This window comes from Pleurodeles waltl, chromosome 10 (assembly GCF_031143425.1).
Source record: "Pleurodeles waltl isolate 20211129_DDA chromosome 10, aPleWal1.hap1.20221129, whole genome shotgun sequence".
NCBI lineage: Eukaryota > Metazoa > Chordata > Amphibia > Caudata > Salamandridae > Pleurodeles > Pleurodeles waltl.
The window spans coordinates 712,377,600-712,395,890 of NC_090449.1; the positions used below are offsets into that span (position 1 = coordinate 712,377,600).

Sequence of the window (18,291 nt, forward strand, 5' to 3'; positions counted from 1 at the left end):
TTTTTACTTACAGTGGGTCCCTTCGGCTCTCACCCCATGGACCCGGCAGTCAGGGTGCACTCACCTTGCCCCATTATGTGACCTTTCAATTCTCTTTTTTCCAGGACTCTGGGCGAGTCCTAGAGTCTTGTACTGGTGTGGTGGCACAATATTTTGTCCCTGATGCTCGTCCAGCCAATTGGATCCTTTCTGATCCACAGACCGAAAACAGCTGACAGAAGAAAAAGCTAATAAGGGATTCAAGTTTGTTCTGTTAATTTTAGGTCCGAGGATCTCCACTAACCCTCGCAATAACTCTAATATGTACCACTTCATGCTCAACTGAAGCATCTTTGAAAAGGCTAATTTCTATTAAAAAAAACTACTGAACAGACTTACAACAAACCAAGAAAGCACATTTCCTTGAGCGATGTTCTAACTTTGTGACACATGTTTCTGTATCAAAGCGCAAAGACCCCTATAGGAATTGAAACAGTATTTCAAATCTAAGAGTTCTTTTTATTGTTCCAATGAGAATCACAATTTCTTAGCTCTTAAAACTAGAAAGGGTTTATATATGGGTTTCCAAGAAGCATCCATATTGTTCTATTAAAATTATATGCAATAGTGTTTTTTATCGTGTGCATATGGTCACCATGTACAGGTGGTGCGTTTTCTTTTCTTCTTGTTTTTATTTCTGTGGCTTATTATTGCAATCAAAATAAACATCGCAACAGCTTCCCAAGGTCAGACCCACTGATTTTGCCAATTATTTCTTACCCTATGGAGTGTCTGGTTTTAAGGGAAGCTTATTAGTCACAATATTTAATAATTTGTGCTGAAAAGTAAAGTAATTAGCAAAATATTTTTCATCTAGACTTTAAGGTTTCTACAAGACCAAACAGATACAAATCACTGACATTATGCAACATAATTACAGTTAGATCGGAGTTCCAATGAAAAGCTGTTTTTTGTTTTTCTAATTTCTTTAGCAGTGTCTGGCAAATCTGCATGAACCATTCCAGAAAGAACACAGTTTAGCTAGTTTAGGTTTAGCAGCATTTGTGCAGGTGTGTGACTGTGGGGGAATGTATGAATGTGTACACACACACAGACATACACAGACACACACATACACACGCAAAAATGGGGTACTAAAGTGAGGGTCTAAAAAAGCCCCGGCTCACCGAGGGTGCTGTGACTTATAGGACCACATCAATATCCAGCATAAGATAATCAATTGCTGAAACCATCACTGATCCCATGCTGTGATCAGGGCGGAACCCGGCTAGTAAAGGGTCCAGGAAATTCGCAGACTGAAGAAAGTTACATAGGGCCAGGGCAAACGTGATTCCAGGATTTTTGCTGGGTAAGGCAAGAGAGAAACAGGACAAAAAAATTAAAGTTTTAGGATCATCGCAGGTTCCTTTAATAGTGGAATAACCACTGCACTTTTAAATCTATTGTTTTCATCAATTGATACTCAAGAGTCTGAACCTCTGGTTCTGGTAGATTATATGAATGGAAGTAAAGTGCCTCTTATTTACAAATGTGTCAGAGTAAAATGCATATTCTGTTATACCAGGGGTAAGCACACTTCACGAATCACTTAAAGCCCTCTATGAGAAAACCTTCCACAAGGTCTTCTGCATGCTATTCAGAAGAAAGTTATTCTTTTGGCATTCCTGTCCAGATAAGGAACTTTTAGTTAACTGCAATCAACTTCTGCAAACACAATTATCACTGGTTCAGAAGAACATTTACTCCAAATTGATGTCTCAGTACTATGTAATCCATACACAATAATCTTTGTGTATAACTTTCACTGTCCCTTGTTTGATTCATTCCTGTCGTATTCACTAGGCCCAGCTGCCCAGAAAATGCTGGGTTGTAGGAAATTTATGGATCCCTGCAGATTCCAGAATTTCTCTCACCCACCCAAAAAAAAAAATATTTGAGGAAATTTGTGTTTTCAGCTCAAATTTAGGGTTTGTCAGGGATTCTGGATAAAAAAACGTCATGATATCCACTCAAGACATACCACCATGGACCCCACCCTCCCTGCCCTCCCTCACCTGGGGTGTCTATTTTTCAGAAATGTCCCGGTTTTGTAAGTTTCCCTGGCTGGCGTTTGAACTAGAGCACAAAATCCGCAGCTACCCAACACTCTAAAAAACATGGATTTTGCTGGGAGAAATGTGATGCCTTCAGGACGTTTTGTGTCACGGTCACTAAGCATAGCTACACAAGTGAGGCACTTTTTTTTTTTTTTTTTTTAAATCGGAAGACATGTGGGAACACAGAATAATGTCACGTAATAGTATGGGTAACCATAAATTTAGAGGTGTACAAATAACCATTGCACCTAAACTCAGTAACGTACATTTCAGAAATTCTTAAACTTCCTTCATACTCAGTTTTCAATCCTTAAATGTTATTGTACTACTTACTGTATAGTCGTACACAATAATAAATCAATGCAAGCAGCAGTTCAGTTCTTCGCTCTGGGTATTGCTTGTCTTTGGAGAACCTACAAACCCTATATCTCCCTCTGTGACCAGAAGGGTCTATCTGATGTAACCGATGTAACTGTATACTGCCTTCATAATTTGGTCATAGACAACAGCACATTTCAAAATGATAGTCAATTTCTAATGATTAAAGAATTTAAAATGTGACCAAAAATGACAGAAATGCACCTGTTATGCCGAGTGAAATGCATTAACAAAGCCTTTTCTTCTAAAATAAAATGTATTATTCATGTTTATATAGTGTTATCAATGCTAAATTAATAAGTTTGCATATTACATGTGTTTTATTAAAATATATGAATTGAATGTATTTTTATGATTTCTTGCCTTAGCATAAGTGAGGCCTGCAGAATTTGCATTTTTTGTGATGGTGTCAGAATACAGATTAATTTCCTAACATGAACTTGGTTGTCGGCTACCCTCCCATGAGAAGACTACATTTTGGTAATAGACCCCGTTGTTTAAGCATAGAGAGAATGAATCTTATCACCCTTGGAAACAGAACATTGAGAAACATGAACTGATTTTGTACACAATTGTTTCAAACTTGTATGGAGTCATGCAGACAGATGGTGTTCTCATGGAAAGCTTGCAACTTTGTGTCACATGTGCAATTATTACTGGATGATGCCCCTTCACCATAAACTGGACTGATACCTTTGGCAAATCAGAATGTTTGTGCCTTTTTTATATGACAGTGCCCAGTTAGATTTTGGTCAGAAGAGAGCGAGAGATCCCCAGTTCACGGCTGCTGTCCTGATGCCTGCAGATAATTTGCTGATAAAGAGTCCCTGAATGCTGAGTCATTTGGAGTGGTATCTTCCTGTCTGCTTTTGCCCCTTGAGATGAAAAAAAATGTTGCTAGGTCAAACAGATCAAAAGTTACTAAAAATATGGTGATGTGGGTTTGTGTACAGTGAAAGGCCCTTTGCAAAGGTTCACTGGTCATATTCCGTTGTTTTTTCTGTATTTAGTTATAAAACTAGTACTAATGAGGTGAAATTTTTGCCCAGACAGTATATCCAAGAATAAAAATTACAAAAAAATGAAGTAAAAGTATCACAAAATGAGCCGCATAATTTGCCTTTTTTGCTGCATAATTTAGTCAACTCATACAAATCAAACCAGGTGCACTGTTCCTAAGTGGAAGGAAAAAAACATAGGGACACTTCTAAATTTATTCACGGTGATGACAGTCCCTCGGCCAACATTTTACCCATGATGCCATGTTCTCAATATAGGAGGGTCTATGCCGATTGTGGCTTTTTTTTGCGTAGCTTTTCATGTAAGTTTCTGTTTATTTGTTCACACCCATTTTTTTTCTCTTTTTTTGAGTAGCTAAGGTTTTTGTGGTCCTGATGAAACACAATTTGATCCTTAGGGACACTCGAGGCGTGAAACATGTTGACCTATAGTTAGGGCTAGAGTCAATGTCCTTTTGCCCCACACGTTGTTGTTCAGAGTAGAGGAACATCATTTCCCTCATACTCCCCCTGTTTTTAACCTTGACCGAGACCCATCACTTACAATAAATGTGTTGCAGGGTGGTTCTCGAGCCAATTTTAATGTTTCTAGCTCTCTGTTCTTTATAGTAGGTCTGATTTTTTTCCTACTTATCTTTGTGGCACGCACTTGAAAAAGATCTCCGACATAGAGCCCCCTCGTGGGGCCCGTCGGGCATTACAGCACCAGCCCGATGAGGAGCAGACCTGAGGATGAAGCATGACATCCAGTGAATGTGAGGGTTCTAGCTTCTAAATTTGTAAGTGTCCCTATGTTTTTTGCTTTCCACTTTGGAGCAGTGTACCTGTTTTATTTTGTATTAATTGTCTAGGGAGGCTGTACACTGGACCTGTCCTAATACTCCCTGTCCCTTGTATTTTTACATATAATTTAGTCAACTCTACAGCATAATTTGGTACTCCCCGGCCACATAATTCAAGGGGCCCTGGAATGTGTTTTAGGAAATCATGGTTTTAAAGTTCACATAACACAAAAGTTATAAAGAAGAGCTGATTTCACAGAACAGTAATGTGAGGTGACATGGTGAGAAAAAAACAAAACGAATTGGAATGCAGCCCAGAGTAATTAGTGACTGAGATTAATTCAAGCCTTACATACATCACTTTTTGTATTTTTTTTTTTTTATGTGGCACCCAACGTCTGACAGTTATCCAGTGCTCAATGTGCCACTGAAACTAAACTGCATCCAACTTGATACTCAAATAGGCCGAAACCGGTCATGGTTTGCTTGTGTTCTGGTTTGGACAGGACCTCACTTGGCAGTTCTGGCTGGACTGTTCCCAATGGAGAGCACCAAATGATTTGACTATGGCTGGGTCTAGTCTAGGAAGGCATGGTAAGCACAAAAACACAAAGGACTGGGATGTAGCCCAAGTAAATATTAGTGGCTGAGATAAATTCAAGCATTACGTCCATCACATTTCTGTTTTGTCTATATTTAAGAAGGGCATGTGTAAGCATCTGCAGCTCCCTCTGTAATACCAAAGTTCTGAAGGCATAAAAAATACTGGTGAAAACACTTGTGCACACCCAGAGAGCTGGGTCCAATATGGCCTATAGTGTCTTACAGCTAATATTCACAAACTAAACCAAGTGTAATATTTTGGGAGATAGAGTTGTGCATGTTAGACACAGCAACTTTTTCATTAGTGGTACATCTGTTTTCGACTTATTTTTCAATGTTTTCAAACAAGCCCTTTTCTGTTTACAGATAGAGTTTCTAATATTAATCAATCAATCATTGGATTTGAAAAGCCGGGCTTATCACCCCAGGGGTATCCAGGCCCTTAGAGTTGTCGCTGTGTGTCTGAGCTACTCCTCAAAGTGCCATGTCTTGAGCTTTTTCCTGAAGTTGAGGTGGGTGTGTGAGGTGGGAAGGTGGGGGTGGGGGTGGGAGATCTTGGCAGTGAGACAGGACAAAGGAGCACTCTCTGCTGTGACTCTTGGGACATGAGCAAGGGCGCACTGGTTGGCTGGTGGAAGAAGAGTTTGCGGTTCATTAGTTTAGGTCCAATGTTGTGGAGGGCTTTATAAGCGATGGTAGGAACCTTGAATTTGCACCTCTTGTGCACAGGCAGCCAGTGTAGACCTCGGACGTGGGGGGTGAAATGGGTGCTTCTGGGGAGGTCTAGGACGAGTCTCGCTGCTGCATTCTGGATGGTCTGGAAGGAGTGTAGGAGCTGGGAGGGGAGGCCAACGTAGAGGTTGTTTCCATAGTCTAGTCTGCTAGTGATGATGGCTTGGGTGACCATCCATCTGGATTCGATGGGGATCAATTTGAAGATTTTCCGTAGCATGTGGAGGCTGTTGAAGCTGAAGGAGGAAACTGTTTTTCAGCTGTGTGAAGGTGAGTTTGCTGTTGATGATGATGCCGAGCTTGCAGGCAGAGTCAGTCGGGGTTGTCCAAGCATGGGGGGGCCCATCAGGAGTCGTCCCAAGGGGAGGGTTTGCGTCCGAAGATGATCACCTCCGTCTAGTCTGTGTTCAGTTTCAAGCAGTTGGATTCCATCCATTTGGCAACTTGTGACATGGCATGGTTGAAGTTGTCTCTGGGGGTGGCGTGGTCTTCGGAAAGGGAGAGTATTAGTTGGGTGTCATTGGCATAAGAGATGATTTTGAGTCCGTGGGAGTGAACAATCTCGGCCAACGGTGTCACGCAGATGTTGAAAAGGGTGGGGCTGAGAGAGGATCCCTGGGAGACCCTGTGTAAGCTTCTCTTAGGTTCTGAGGTGAAGAGTGGAAGGCAGCTCCTCTGAGTGCGACCTGTGAGGAAGGCGTGGATCCATTTGACGGTGTTATATCGGATCACGATGTGGTTGAGTCTAGCGATGAGGGTGAAATGGGAGATGGTGTAGAACGCAGCAGAGAGGTCAAGGAGCATCAGGGCCGCTTTCTCTCTGTGGTCGAGGAGGGACCTCACGTCGTCCGTTGAGGCGAGAATAGCGGTCTGTAGTGCAGCTGGAGAAATAACAGCATGGAGAGGAGTCTAGTAGGTTGTGTCTTTCCAGTGTTCGGAAAGCTATTTGTTGATGGCTTTTTCCAGTACCTTGACTGGGAAAGGGAGCAGAGAGATGGGGCGGAAATTTCGCTGGGGGTCGGCGGAACGTTTCTTCAGGAGCAGCTTGACCTCTGCTTGTTTCCATGTTTCAGGGACAGTGGCAGTCCTGATGGAGGTGATGAAGATGGGAGAGAGGATGCTGCTGATTTCTTTCTGGGCCAGGTTGAAGATGTAATGTGGGCATGAGTTGTTGGGTGAGCGGGAGTTGGTTGAAGTCATGAGGGTAGCTGTTTCCTGGATGCACAGTGGCTTCCTTTCCATGATGAGGTGGCTGGACGGAGTCCTCCGACGCGGCCAGTAGTTTTCCGATGCTGGTGGGTTGGGGGTGAACGTTTCTGTAGATGGCTGTGATTTTGACATGTTAGTAGTCGGCTAGTGAATCACAGATGGTCTAGGTGGGTTGGATTGTGCTTTCGGTGGCTGCTGGGCAGGAGAACTCTTCGACGATCTTGAAGAGTTCCTTTGGGTGGTTCATGCTCTCCTCGATGCGGCTGAGTAGGGTAACCTTTTTTGCTTCTCTGAGGCAGAGATGATATTTATTCAGTTCATCTTTGAAGGGGGCGCGGGTCTGCTGGGTCCCTGCTACAATGCCACCATCTTTCTAGCCTTTTGAATTCTCTCTTGTGTGTGCGTAGTTCAGTGGTGAACCACCTTGCGTACTTGCTGGATCTTCTGGAGGTGGAGCTACTCGCGGGGTGACTTTGTTGGCACAGTTGAGGATCAATGAGGAGAGATTGCCAGCATCGTGTTTGAGGCTGGCGGTGAGGATGGGTTTGCTGGACTGGAGGGTGGTGGTGAATTGGGTCTCTGTGATTTTACCTCATCTGTGGAGAGGGGAAGATGGGGTGTGTTGGATGGCTCCGGTCTGCAGGTTATGGTGAAGTGTAGCAGGTGGTGGTCAGTCCATGTGAGCTCCGTGGGTGAACTTGATTTTACTGCTGGCTGTGAAGATGGGGTCCAGGGTGTGGCCCGTTTGTGTGTGTGGGCTCTGGTAACTAGTTGTTTGTGTCCGATATTGCTTAAGTTGTCCAGGAGATTGGTGGTTGTGTGGTCGTTGGGGTCTTCTAGTTGGAAATTCAGGTCTCCCAGGAATAAAAATGGCAGGAGGGCAGGAGGGCAGTGGGGGTGGGGGTGGGTGGGGTCAGGGGGCAAAGGCCAGAAAGAGGTCAAAAAGAACTGCAAGGAGCAGCAAGAGTGCCCTGCAGCACCCAGCTCCTACTCAGTACAGTAGGCAGAAGCTGAAATAGACACCAGGCAGTGGGTGGAGCTGCCACAGGACCGGCTCAGTAGGGTCGTAATGAGACCGCCATTAAGTAGGTGCTGGGCTGGGAGGTGGGCGGTGCGGGAGCGTGGGAAAAAACAGCAGGGTGGGGGGGAACTGGCCAGAAAGGGGCCAAAAGCGGTGGCAAGGAGCAGCAAGAATGCCCTGCATCACCCTGCACCTACTCAGCACAGTGGGCAGAGGCTGACAGAGGCACCAAGTAGCGGGGGCAGGCATGCAGCAGGGGGAGCTGGCACAGGACCTGCTAACATTAATCGCTATTGTAGCTGTAATAGCATTAATAGTAATAATATTAACCATAATTACGATGTTGATTACATTAATAGTATGTAAACAGTATTAAGACATTTTCTCTATTACAGTACCTAAAACTCTGTGCTGTAGAAAAACATGGTTTCAAGTTCACAAAACAAAAAAGTATAACGAGGAACGGATTTCACATAATAGAAAGAGCACATTAAACACTTCTACTTACATGGTTTATATACAGACTCTTGCGTTTTTCTCTCACTGTGGAAACATAATATAAAAAGAAAAACTTGAGTTTTTACATTTCATAAAAATCAATAATGTTAACAGACAACTCAAACTAGAAGGATGTTTTTGGCCCTGGCATTTTACTTGGAAGAAGGCAATTTACTGTTTTTTTCACTTTATTGACTACAACTTTATATTTCCAAAAAGACAATCCTTGGAGCTACTATATTCTAAAAAGTGAAGAAGTGGCCTAGATTTCACCATCTCAGTAATGAAACCAGAATGTCGACTTTATAATACTGCATCCGTTTTTACCAAACTGTCGTGTTTTCAATGGCTGAAAAACAATACTGTATTCCCCAAAACAAAATAGTTTGATATGTTGCAAATATTTAACATACAGCTGTTCCCTACACTCAGAAAACATACTAAACAAGGGAAGCTTCAAAACCCGAGGAAGTATGATGAACAGCATGAGTACCCGTCTCGGAAAGTTCCCATTCTAATTTCCTCTCAGTTTTAGAAGAAATAAGTGCACTTGCTGAGACTAAGTAATAAAACAACTGAATTGCTTTCAGTGACAATGACAAAAACACATAAAACAATTATTTAAAAATGATTACATATGAAAACATAATAAAGGCCACGCCTGTATGTTTTGCTAAATTCCATGAAATTCCAAAAAACTTTCATGAAATGACGCTTTCAGAGCGAAGTGTAACAACGGAGGAGAGTAGTTTGATCAGATATTTTTTCAGCATCTTTTGTGCAAGTCAATGTTCGCTGGTATCTCGTGAGGCTTTATAACGTGAGGTGTGTTCTCACTTAAAAAAACGTTATGCAAAATTACATAATGCAAACCTTTGAGAAATTTTGCAAATGGCGCGAAATTCGGGAATTTCGCCTTGGGCAAAGAAGTCCACCATTTCTCGAGTCAAGTGGTGAGAGAAAGGTCAGATGATGCTTTCGGTGAGTGCAGAACAGTCACTATTAGGGTGCAAAAAGGTCCTAATAATATAGGACCTATATTTTCAACACAGTGCAGGTTTCGGCATGGTTGCAACATTAGTGAACATTTGGTAGCGATCAACCCCACTGTAAATCCGTAGTAGTAGGAGCTATGATTAGAGACAAAAATGTGATAGTGGTGCCCGTGTAGTGTCACTGAATATCCTAACTGTGACCTCCAAGACTCCCCTCACGAAAGCGTGTGGTTCTCTCTGCAAACCTGTCGCATGTGGCACCAAAACAGCAGAAAGCAGACCAGGGTCTTTAAGAAGTATATGTGTTCTCTGAAATATGTGAAGCTTCGTGTCCCCACTCGTCACACAGCAGCCTTCAGTTACTTCCAGAGAGGAGTTAGAAAGAACAAGTCTTCCAGCTGCCACCATACACTTGGCAATGGAGCCACATACAACAAGAAAAAGGTAGAGATTGACATTTTCAGGAAAAGGGAAGCAAAAGTCGGTAAAAATGAGTTATCTACTAAAATTAACTATTTGGTATATAAAGGCTAAATGTTTTTTTTTCAGAAAGTTAAAAGTAAATATTTGGGGCTAAAATGTGTGCATTTCAACATTTAAAAAAAATCTGTTCTTTGAATGATAATTCTTGCTGTATTAGGGATACTTATTGCTGATGTTCAGGCATCACTCCTCTGAGGCTACATGTACTTATTTGCTCCTGTATTAGTTATTTCAAGAATTGTAATATCTACACTGTTGTCAAGATATGACAGCAGTGATGTTAGCAACAGAATTTCAGCCTTTTAAGCAAACAGGCTTCCATCTGAACAAGACATACCCAACAAAGCATTTGGGTTGCCTGCTATAGAGGTGTTTCTGTATACCTGTGAAGTGTTATATAGAGCTGTGCATGTTTCACCCAATGAACGGTCCAATGTTTCTTGAGTACGTCTGCACAGAGTTATAAACACTAGAACATTTTGCCACTGTTCCTTCAGGTTTAGATTTGTCAAGGAAACCCTGAGCGGGAAAACCTGGGTGGGATTACCACTTCTGATTTTGGTTGCAATGCAGTAATTTATGATTCACATCAGCATTTAATTTATAACTTAAATAAGTCGATAGTTACAGTATCGTTCTATTTTTAATCTGCTGGCTCAGCCAACAATACAGGGAGGGGAGGGGCAGGGCAGAGCAACGGAAGGTGGGGTGGGGGATGGAGTGCACCTAAGTATGCATGTGTATTTGTGGCTGGCCTTCTGAGGCACACATGCACACTTAGGTTTCTCCAGCCTGGCTGTGTTTAGCAGCCGAGCTGGAAAACTGCACAGTTGTTGCTGGTCAGACCAATCCTGACGTTGCTTTCATGCTATGTTTGGAATGAAAGCTGCGCCAGGATTGCTGAGGGGCAGGTGCTAGTGCCCCAGCGAATGCTGGGACACCACATGGAGGAAAGAGGAATGACGAGCGAGGTGGCAGGAGACGGAGACGGCAGTAAGCTACGTTAATTTTTTTTCCACCCTCTGTCTCCGTCCCCTCTACCCACCCCTCCTCTTGAGATTTGCGGCGGCAGCCGCTGCTAAACATATTGATTTATGGAGAGGGTTTTCCAAGTCACGTACTGAAGCACTTAAGTTTATCTTATCTTGAACTCAAAGGATTCAAAGTAGTACTTAAGGGACAAGAAATGAGATCAGATCTTGTATCATGGGATTATATAGGAAATGTTCTTTCTTGCATTCTGTACAATATCCGTGGTGGAGAGTTTGCTAGATTTTTTTTTACTACACTCAGAAATTTAGACGTAAGAGATCAATGGCCACAGGGAATAGCTGTCAAGCTAAACATTGCAAGGGCAAAGCAGTGCCCAGTTACATTTTTGCAGTCAACACATACTTCACTGAAAGTAGGAAGAAATTGTGCCCAAAGGGTAGATTTGGTGTGGTCAAAACACATAAAACATATAGGCCAAGTGGTAGACCCGTCAGCCTCAGAGTTTTCTGAACCTTTTGCCTCCTCCCCTCCTGTTCTGCTGAATTAATTTCTGTTGGCACTTTATCAGTGCTAAAGTGCTTGTGATTACTCCCTAAAAGATGGTGGGTAAATTGACTTACACCCGATTGGCATATTTAATTAATTTATAAGTCCCCAGTAAAGTGGTATACCATATTCCCATGGCCAGTATATTAAATGCTACTAGTGGGCCTGCAGCATTTATTATGGCACCCACTTAAGAAGGCTCTTAAAACAGGTCCATAGATGTAATCAAGTAGCCGCTCGTATATCCTGAGATATTTAACCTTCTTCTTTTGTCTCAGCCATGTAGTCTATCATTAACACTAACCACTAATGATAGTTAGTAACCTAGCTGCCCTAATGAGACCTTAATTTTTCAAAAGAGGTTCACACGCTGCTGGCAAACAACAGCACACAATTTCTAAGACTGAGAAGATTTAATCAAGTCACACTCTCATCTATGCCTTCAAACGTCAAATAGACTGCAGTTGTGTGCTTTGAATGAACACATTGCGTTTTCTCACAGTACCTATTACTTTTCTGTGGTTTCTTCTCTTTTCACGGGGGGCTGAGTACACTAGAAATGCTTTTCTGCCATATACATTAAAAAAAAAATGATTTAAATAAACTACAAAGCTGGATTACATTTGTAAGCATTTACTGTGTAAAGCAATTTCACTGATAATTTGCCCTATTTTTCCAAATGAGTTCCAGGTGAACCATTGTTCTTGAAAAAACTCACAGATCCTTGTTCCCCCTGGCATATGGGTTATTCTTGTTTGTTTTAACATTATAGTATAAGATTACATCACTCTGCAAAAAAATGTGAAGCAACATTGTTTACCCACTTTTCTTCACATGTTCCATGGGTTAAACATTTTGATGGAACTATCTTACATTGAATTTAATTATCAAACATGCTCATTTGAAGAATCGCTAGCTAGAGTCGAGCATTTCATTTTCATTGGGATTGTTTCGCAGTAGTGTGCGCAGCAATTCTGCATACTAAGTCAGCATACAGCATCAATCGCAGTTTCTAGGGGGTATTCTGGAGCAGAGAACATGCGCTGCAGCACCAAAAACTTTATGAATCACTGCAATTTGTGGTCAAAGAAAAAAAGTTGGATTACATACTTCATTGAGTGCAATTTATGAACTATTATCTTTTTGTGAAAGACAATCTCTATATTCTGTGCATATGGGACTCCTAGGTAATTTAAATAATTCAAGATGATTTAAGTAAACACTTTCAGTATCATTTAGTGTTATGCGCTGGGACTCGTTAGTGGGTGCCTGGCCCTTCCTGATAAGGGCACCCGTATTTACCAAGAAGTTAGTAGATCATATCATCATTCACCCTTAATGTAACCCTGGCATGTCACAGGTGAGGATCTCTGGCTACTACCATATTGTGCCATTATATGCGCACTGTAATTCTAAACTAGAACCCCTAACTGGTGCGGCTTATCTACGCCTTCAAACTTCTACTAGATTGCAGTTGTGTGCTTTGAATAAGCACAGCTTCTTTCATGCACTATATGTTCATTCTTCCCTTCCCCTGATTTTTTTCTTTTTCACTGGGGCACAGTGTACTTTGTTATTGTGCTGTGCTAGAAATTTCAGTTCTGACATATTCATTAAAAAGGTTTGATTGAAATAATTGCATGGCTCGATTACATATGTATACATTTGCTGTGCGCAGCGGTTTCACTGCTAAACTGTTTTATTATTCTAAATGGGCTCCAGATAAAACACTGTTCTTTAACATAGCCAAAGCCTCAGGTTCACACTGGCTATGAGGGGCTCGTTTCCTGTAACATTATAAAAACAGGGCCACAGAATTAAAGGATACTGAATGTGTAGGTCAAAAACATGTTAATAAAATCACAGGGCGGAAGTGAAAGTAAGCTAAAATACATTTGCGCTCTGGATATGTGGATATATTGAGGAAATATGCAAATTTTCTAATCAAAAGGACATAGCGGGTATTTTCCAGATAAGGGATGGATAAAACAACAAGAGGAAGCGCTCTAATCTCCAGAAAAGCATTAGCAATCATACACGTCACACTTTACCACAGAAGACATGTATGGATAAAACGCTCCCGAATAACGCATGGGTGCAAAAATCTAATGAGATCCCAAAAAGAGAAGTTAGAAGTAAGCCTGTAACAATGACTAAATATAAGGATATAACTGCAGTGTTTTACAAAGTGGACAAAGAGGTTGATGAGCCGTTGGAGAATTCATAAAGGGTTACTGGGCTTGAAGTGCGATTTTTCCCAGAATTACTGTTTTTTTCCACTGCTGGCATTCAAAGGCAGAAATACAACACCAATGTTTACAGTTCACTCTTACTGGATTTTAGATCATCCATATTGTAAAAGGAAATTGTGATAAAACAGACCTCGAAATCGTTCAGGTAAATCATAGTAACACAATTCGCTACATAGTAAACACAACGCACAATCTTCTGATGTTTTCCTCACTAAATAAGGAATAAAAAAATTTCATCCCATAATAAAAAATTCCAGAAAGCTAACTATAAGAGTAATTTTTGGGGGCTCGTCCTCAATGACACGTCTTTCAACAATAAAGCAAACACATTAATTCCTTTATGTAGTTAGCCAAATTCCAGCAAACCAACTACAAACAGAAAAAAATAAAAAACAAACTCAAAATTTCCTCTCCCACCTCTTAAATACCTCTCAAATACCATTATCTCCAAGTTTACAGAATCAATATATCCTACTGTAAGCTTCGGCCAAATGATTTTAGAAGTTCACAAAGTAACAATGACAGTCAACTCCAGTATCTTACTGAATTGATGTACTACAGGTCCCATAAGACCTTAAGAAATCAAGATAAATCAGGGGATTAGGTGAGAGGTTCCGGCCGAATCGGCTGGGTGGATATACCTCTGTGCTCCTGTTTGACCAAATTGCTGCTGGTGGTACCGCTGGGGTCTCCTGTATATTGTTGTGGGACTTGGCATTGTTCCAATCCTGCACTTTCTGCTCTGTGGGCTATTTCGATGCTTGTCACCTGGTTTTTTAGATTAATAAAAAAAGTTAATAAAAAAATAAAAAAATCAGGGGATTAGGTGAGTCCCCATAAATTTATACACTCCAAGACATAAATCCAGAAAGGTTCATTCCTTCTTAACAGCTGCTTTCTCACACTTTTCGTTAGTTGTTTTGGGGTACCACAAGCATCACAGACCGCACCTGTGCTACACTGTAGCAATAAGAAAAAAAAACAGTCATCCCAGGAACACATAAATCACACAAATTAACTGCCCTTATTGCCAAGGCTAGATGTTCTACGAGTAGCATATTACCGAGGTACTCTGGTTGCTGACCTGCCCTACCACTACATTTGATAAAATGCAATATTAAAAGAAATGCTCAAAACTTTAAAATCCTTGTAACGTGATCTGAAAGAAATTTCAAGTCTGCTGAATCGCAAATTTATTTTTCCTAAATTCTATCAATGATTCTGTTGCATTTGGGCAACCTAGCAGAACAATGTCAAAACAATTTAATGACATCAAAAATATATGCTGCCCTTCCATTTATCTGAACTGATAATTGGGTTCACTTCAGAATCAGTCATAAATATATTAGCCTATCTGGGTACTACATCCAAGTTACTGCAGTCCCCAGAGTATCTTCGGGAGCTTAGTGCCCCTTCCCTGGGCCGATTGTTACCTGGCAGAAACAATTTGTCCAATATCTGGGTATCAACAGTCATGCAAGTCAATGCCTTTGGATTTTCTGAGGTTACTCACACCACTTGTGTGTAGTTGGCGAGGATGATCTCCACAGGTGAGCGGGAAGATCACTGAAGAAGGTGATTCACTACTACGCCAGCAGAGCAGGTGCTCAGTACCGCTCTAATCCTGTGGCAATCTGTACACACCTCACCACTTTACTTCCGAATGAGGACATTCAGTGTTTCCAGTGGTATTACTGCAGTCATACTCTGCATGCAAGCCAGGTAGATCCATGTGGACCTCGTACCAATGAGTGGCACACAGATCTCAGACATACACCTGTTAACTTTTTCCAAGCAAAAACGGAAAGGTTTTGTGGGTCAACAGTTGCAAAAAGGTTAATAACATGATGTGCACGGCATTGCTAAGCTACTGACCCAGAGAAGAAGTGGAACAATAGAAAAAAATACCCAAAAGAGTATCAAGTCCAAGGCCGAGCATTACGGAGTTAGAATGTGACAGGACCAAGTTCCAACCCATACCAGTTGGTAGGAAAAAAATTGCCCGCTCGATTAAATCTGTTGAAGCTGGATGAAATAAGACAGGAAAAAGACATGAAGCAACTAGTGGTCAAAGTTCTGCGAGTGCGCGATCTTTTTCAACATTTAGCCGATAAGTGGAACCTACATCTCAGGGTTGAAGTTACTGCTGACGACATAAGGTGTACAAACGTTCTTTCATTTACAGGTTTGAACATTTCCCTGGTTAAAACCCACCAATTTAATTTTAGTAACGATTTTTATTACACTCTTTATTGTTTGCATATTAGAAATCTCAGGCAAGTGTTTTCGCTGTGCTGGAGATTGGGTGGACTCCGCTCACATCTTTGCTGATTACCCCGCTATTTCCAACTATTGGCAGGCAGTTTTCGCAAAGCTTAATCGGTTTTGCCCGACTACTTTGAAGTGGAATCCCAAATTAATTGTTTTTGACAATGACGAATGATGAGCAGGGCTCAGGAAGACCTGGGATCCTCTGAGGGGACTGCTGTCAGGCTTCTAGGCTGGTCATGACCACCCTCCAACACTGAGGACTTCCCTTTGAATTTCTCCCTGTAGTCTGTTTTTCCTCTGGTTTTCGAATTCAGTTACATCCACTGTGGCTTAATACATATGAATGCTCTATCTTTCTTATTTCCTTTCTCTATTTAATGATTTCTGATTGTGTTAAACATTGTACCTCGCTTGACAAAAAAACAACTGTATTACCCAAAAAAATACACACATATATATATATATATCATGAAGCACCTGTACCATTCCTCTATCCACTTTAATGAATCACCATCCCACCCGATGAAGGTACCTCTATCAAACGTATACACTGATAATGTAGCATGTAAAACGATTATTGTATATACCGAATGTTAGTTTATATTTACATTGCACACCACTCAGCTTATTATAACAGTTAGAAAGTTTAGCAAAGTATTGTTTCCTTTAGCAAACCCTGTATTGCTATTAAGACATAGCAGGAATATTGCATAATACACTATATTTTCAGCTACATGAACTTTCTATATTTCACTTTGTAAGGAAACAGGCTTCTTGCAGGTTTCCCCTCAACTTTTTTTCCCTGTTTGGAGTATTAGCTGCTGGTTTTACGACGCTGAGAGTGCACCGAGGCCTGCTGTCCAGACCTCAGTGCCAGTGTTTAACTCCATTCAAACTGCACTTTGAATTGGTTACACTCAATTGGCAAGGTCTGTCTAACTTATAAGACCCTAGCATTTGGTACCCTGGGCATGAAACACAGTGTCCACTCAGGACTGCAACACTGTTTGTGACACCCTTCATGTAACAAGGTTCAAAATGGCTCCCAGCCTGCCTCGGCAGACTGGAAGGACAGTGTTTTCTCTTCCAGTTCGACTTTGCCATTCAAAATTTAACAAAGCCACCATTTCACTTAACATCATATATATATATATATATATATATATATATATATATATATATATATATATATATATGTCTTCCCTAAAGAAGAACTATGGAGTCCTATGGCAGAGAGCTGTATTTTGTTAAATAAGACATATATTTTTCAATATGTCTTAACAGCAACACTTCCAATTTGTGGTTCTGCTGTGGATACAGTTGGTAGTCCCATTGGCTCATACAGAGTTACCAGGTGGCATTCCAAACCAGCTAACTTTTGACTAGGACTACCAAACTGGATAATGTAAGGTTATCAAATTAATTGTGGCATTAAATGCAACCTGATGGCCAGGTCAAAATTAATGTTACTGTTAAAGGTAGGCAACATTTAGAAAGTTGCTACTCTGTCCTGTGCTTGTCCAGTAGTCTCACAAAGGCACACAGACAGCTTTCTGACTGTCTAGGGAGATATGTGAACAACTCCCAGACTGAAGAACAAAGGCAATGCCGCAGCAGCGAGGTATCACTTCCTCTGCCAGGATGGCTACTTGTGGGGTTAGCCTAGAGACTAGCTTCAAAGGGGAATATGCCTTTGATGGGCCGCCCAGCCCAACACCCATGAGCAGGATGCCTTTTGTTCCTTTAGACAGCATGGAGACAAGGCCAGAAAAGGGAAAATCCCCCACAAACTGGTTTTACCATGGACATACAGCCTTCAGGCAGCCATCCCTGTGGGGTGGTCTACCAAGCTCCTGATGACTGAGGAAGGGTCCTGCCATCTTCAAGGGCGTATGAATGTTGCATTCTGGGATAGCCAAATGCCACACATCACAGGACCTTCGTCACTAGGTAGGAGGGGACCCAATATCCCATTGGCTTGTGACCATGTGGTCTCTCAGGGCACTTTCCTGGGATAAACATGACACCCCTGGCACAATGACCTTCAGGGTAGGCTGGAATCAGAGAGAGGACCGAAGAAGGACTGCCCAGCTGCCCTTGGACCCACACAAAAAGAGGCTCCATGCTTAGAAGGATTGCACCTGCTGCACTTTGGGCTAGCAAAGATTGGACTGTACCTATGTCTCCTAGCTTGGGGAAAAGTTGGTTCCCAACATCCCACAACATCGGTGACTCAAGGATCAGTCGGCTGATCTCCTGGAACCAGCACCAGGGACACAAGAGATGAAGTTGCCCAAGTCGCTAAGTTGATAGCCACCACAGAAGTGTTGCTACTGGTCGCCTGGCATCCAAGCGGACAAATCCAAGATAGCCAAAACTTGCACCCATGCCTACTGGCTCCGGGAGTGCTATC

General features: G+C 41.8%; 1 protein-coding gene across 1 annotated transcript in view; it reads right to left on the reverse strand.

Annotated features, from left to right (window-relative positions):
* The window catches only part of CCNY (cyclin Y), a 457,171-nt gene that overhangs the window by 152,835 nt on the left and 286,045 nt on the right, over nucleotides 1-18,291 (reverse strand). Inside the window, exon 3 of the mRNA XM_069211213.1 lies at nucleotides 8,349-8,383. Within this exon, the coding sequence (XP_069067314.1) occupies nucleotides 8,349-8,383 (35 nt within the window). The remainder of the gene's footprint in view (nucleotides 1-8,348; nucleotides 8,384-18,291) is intronic.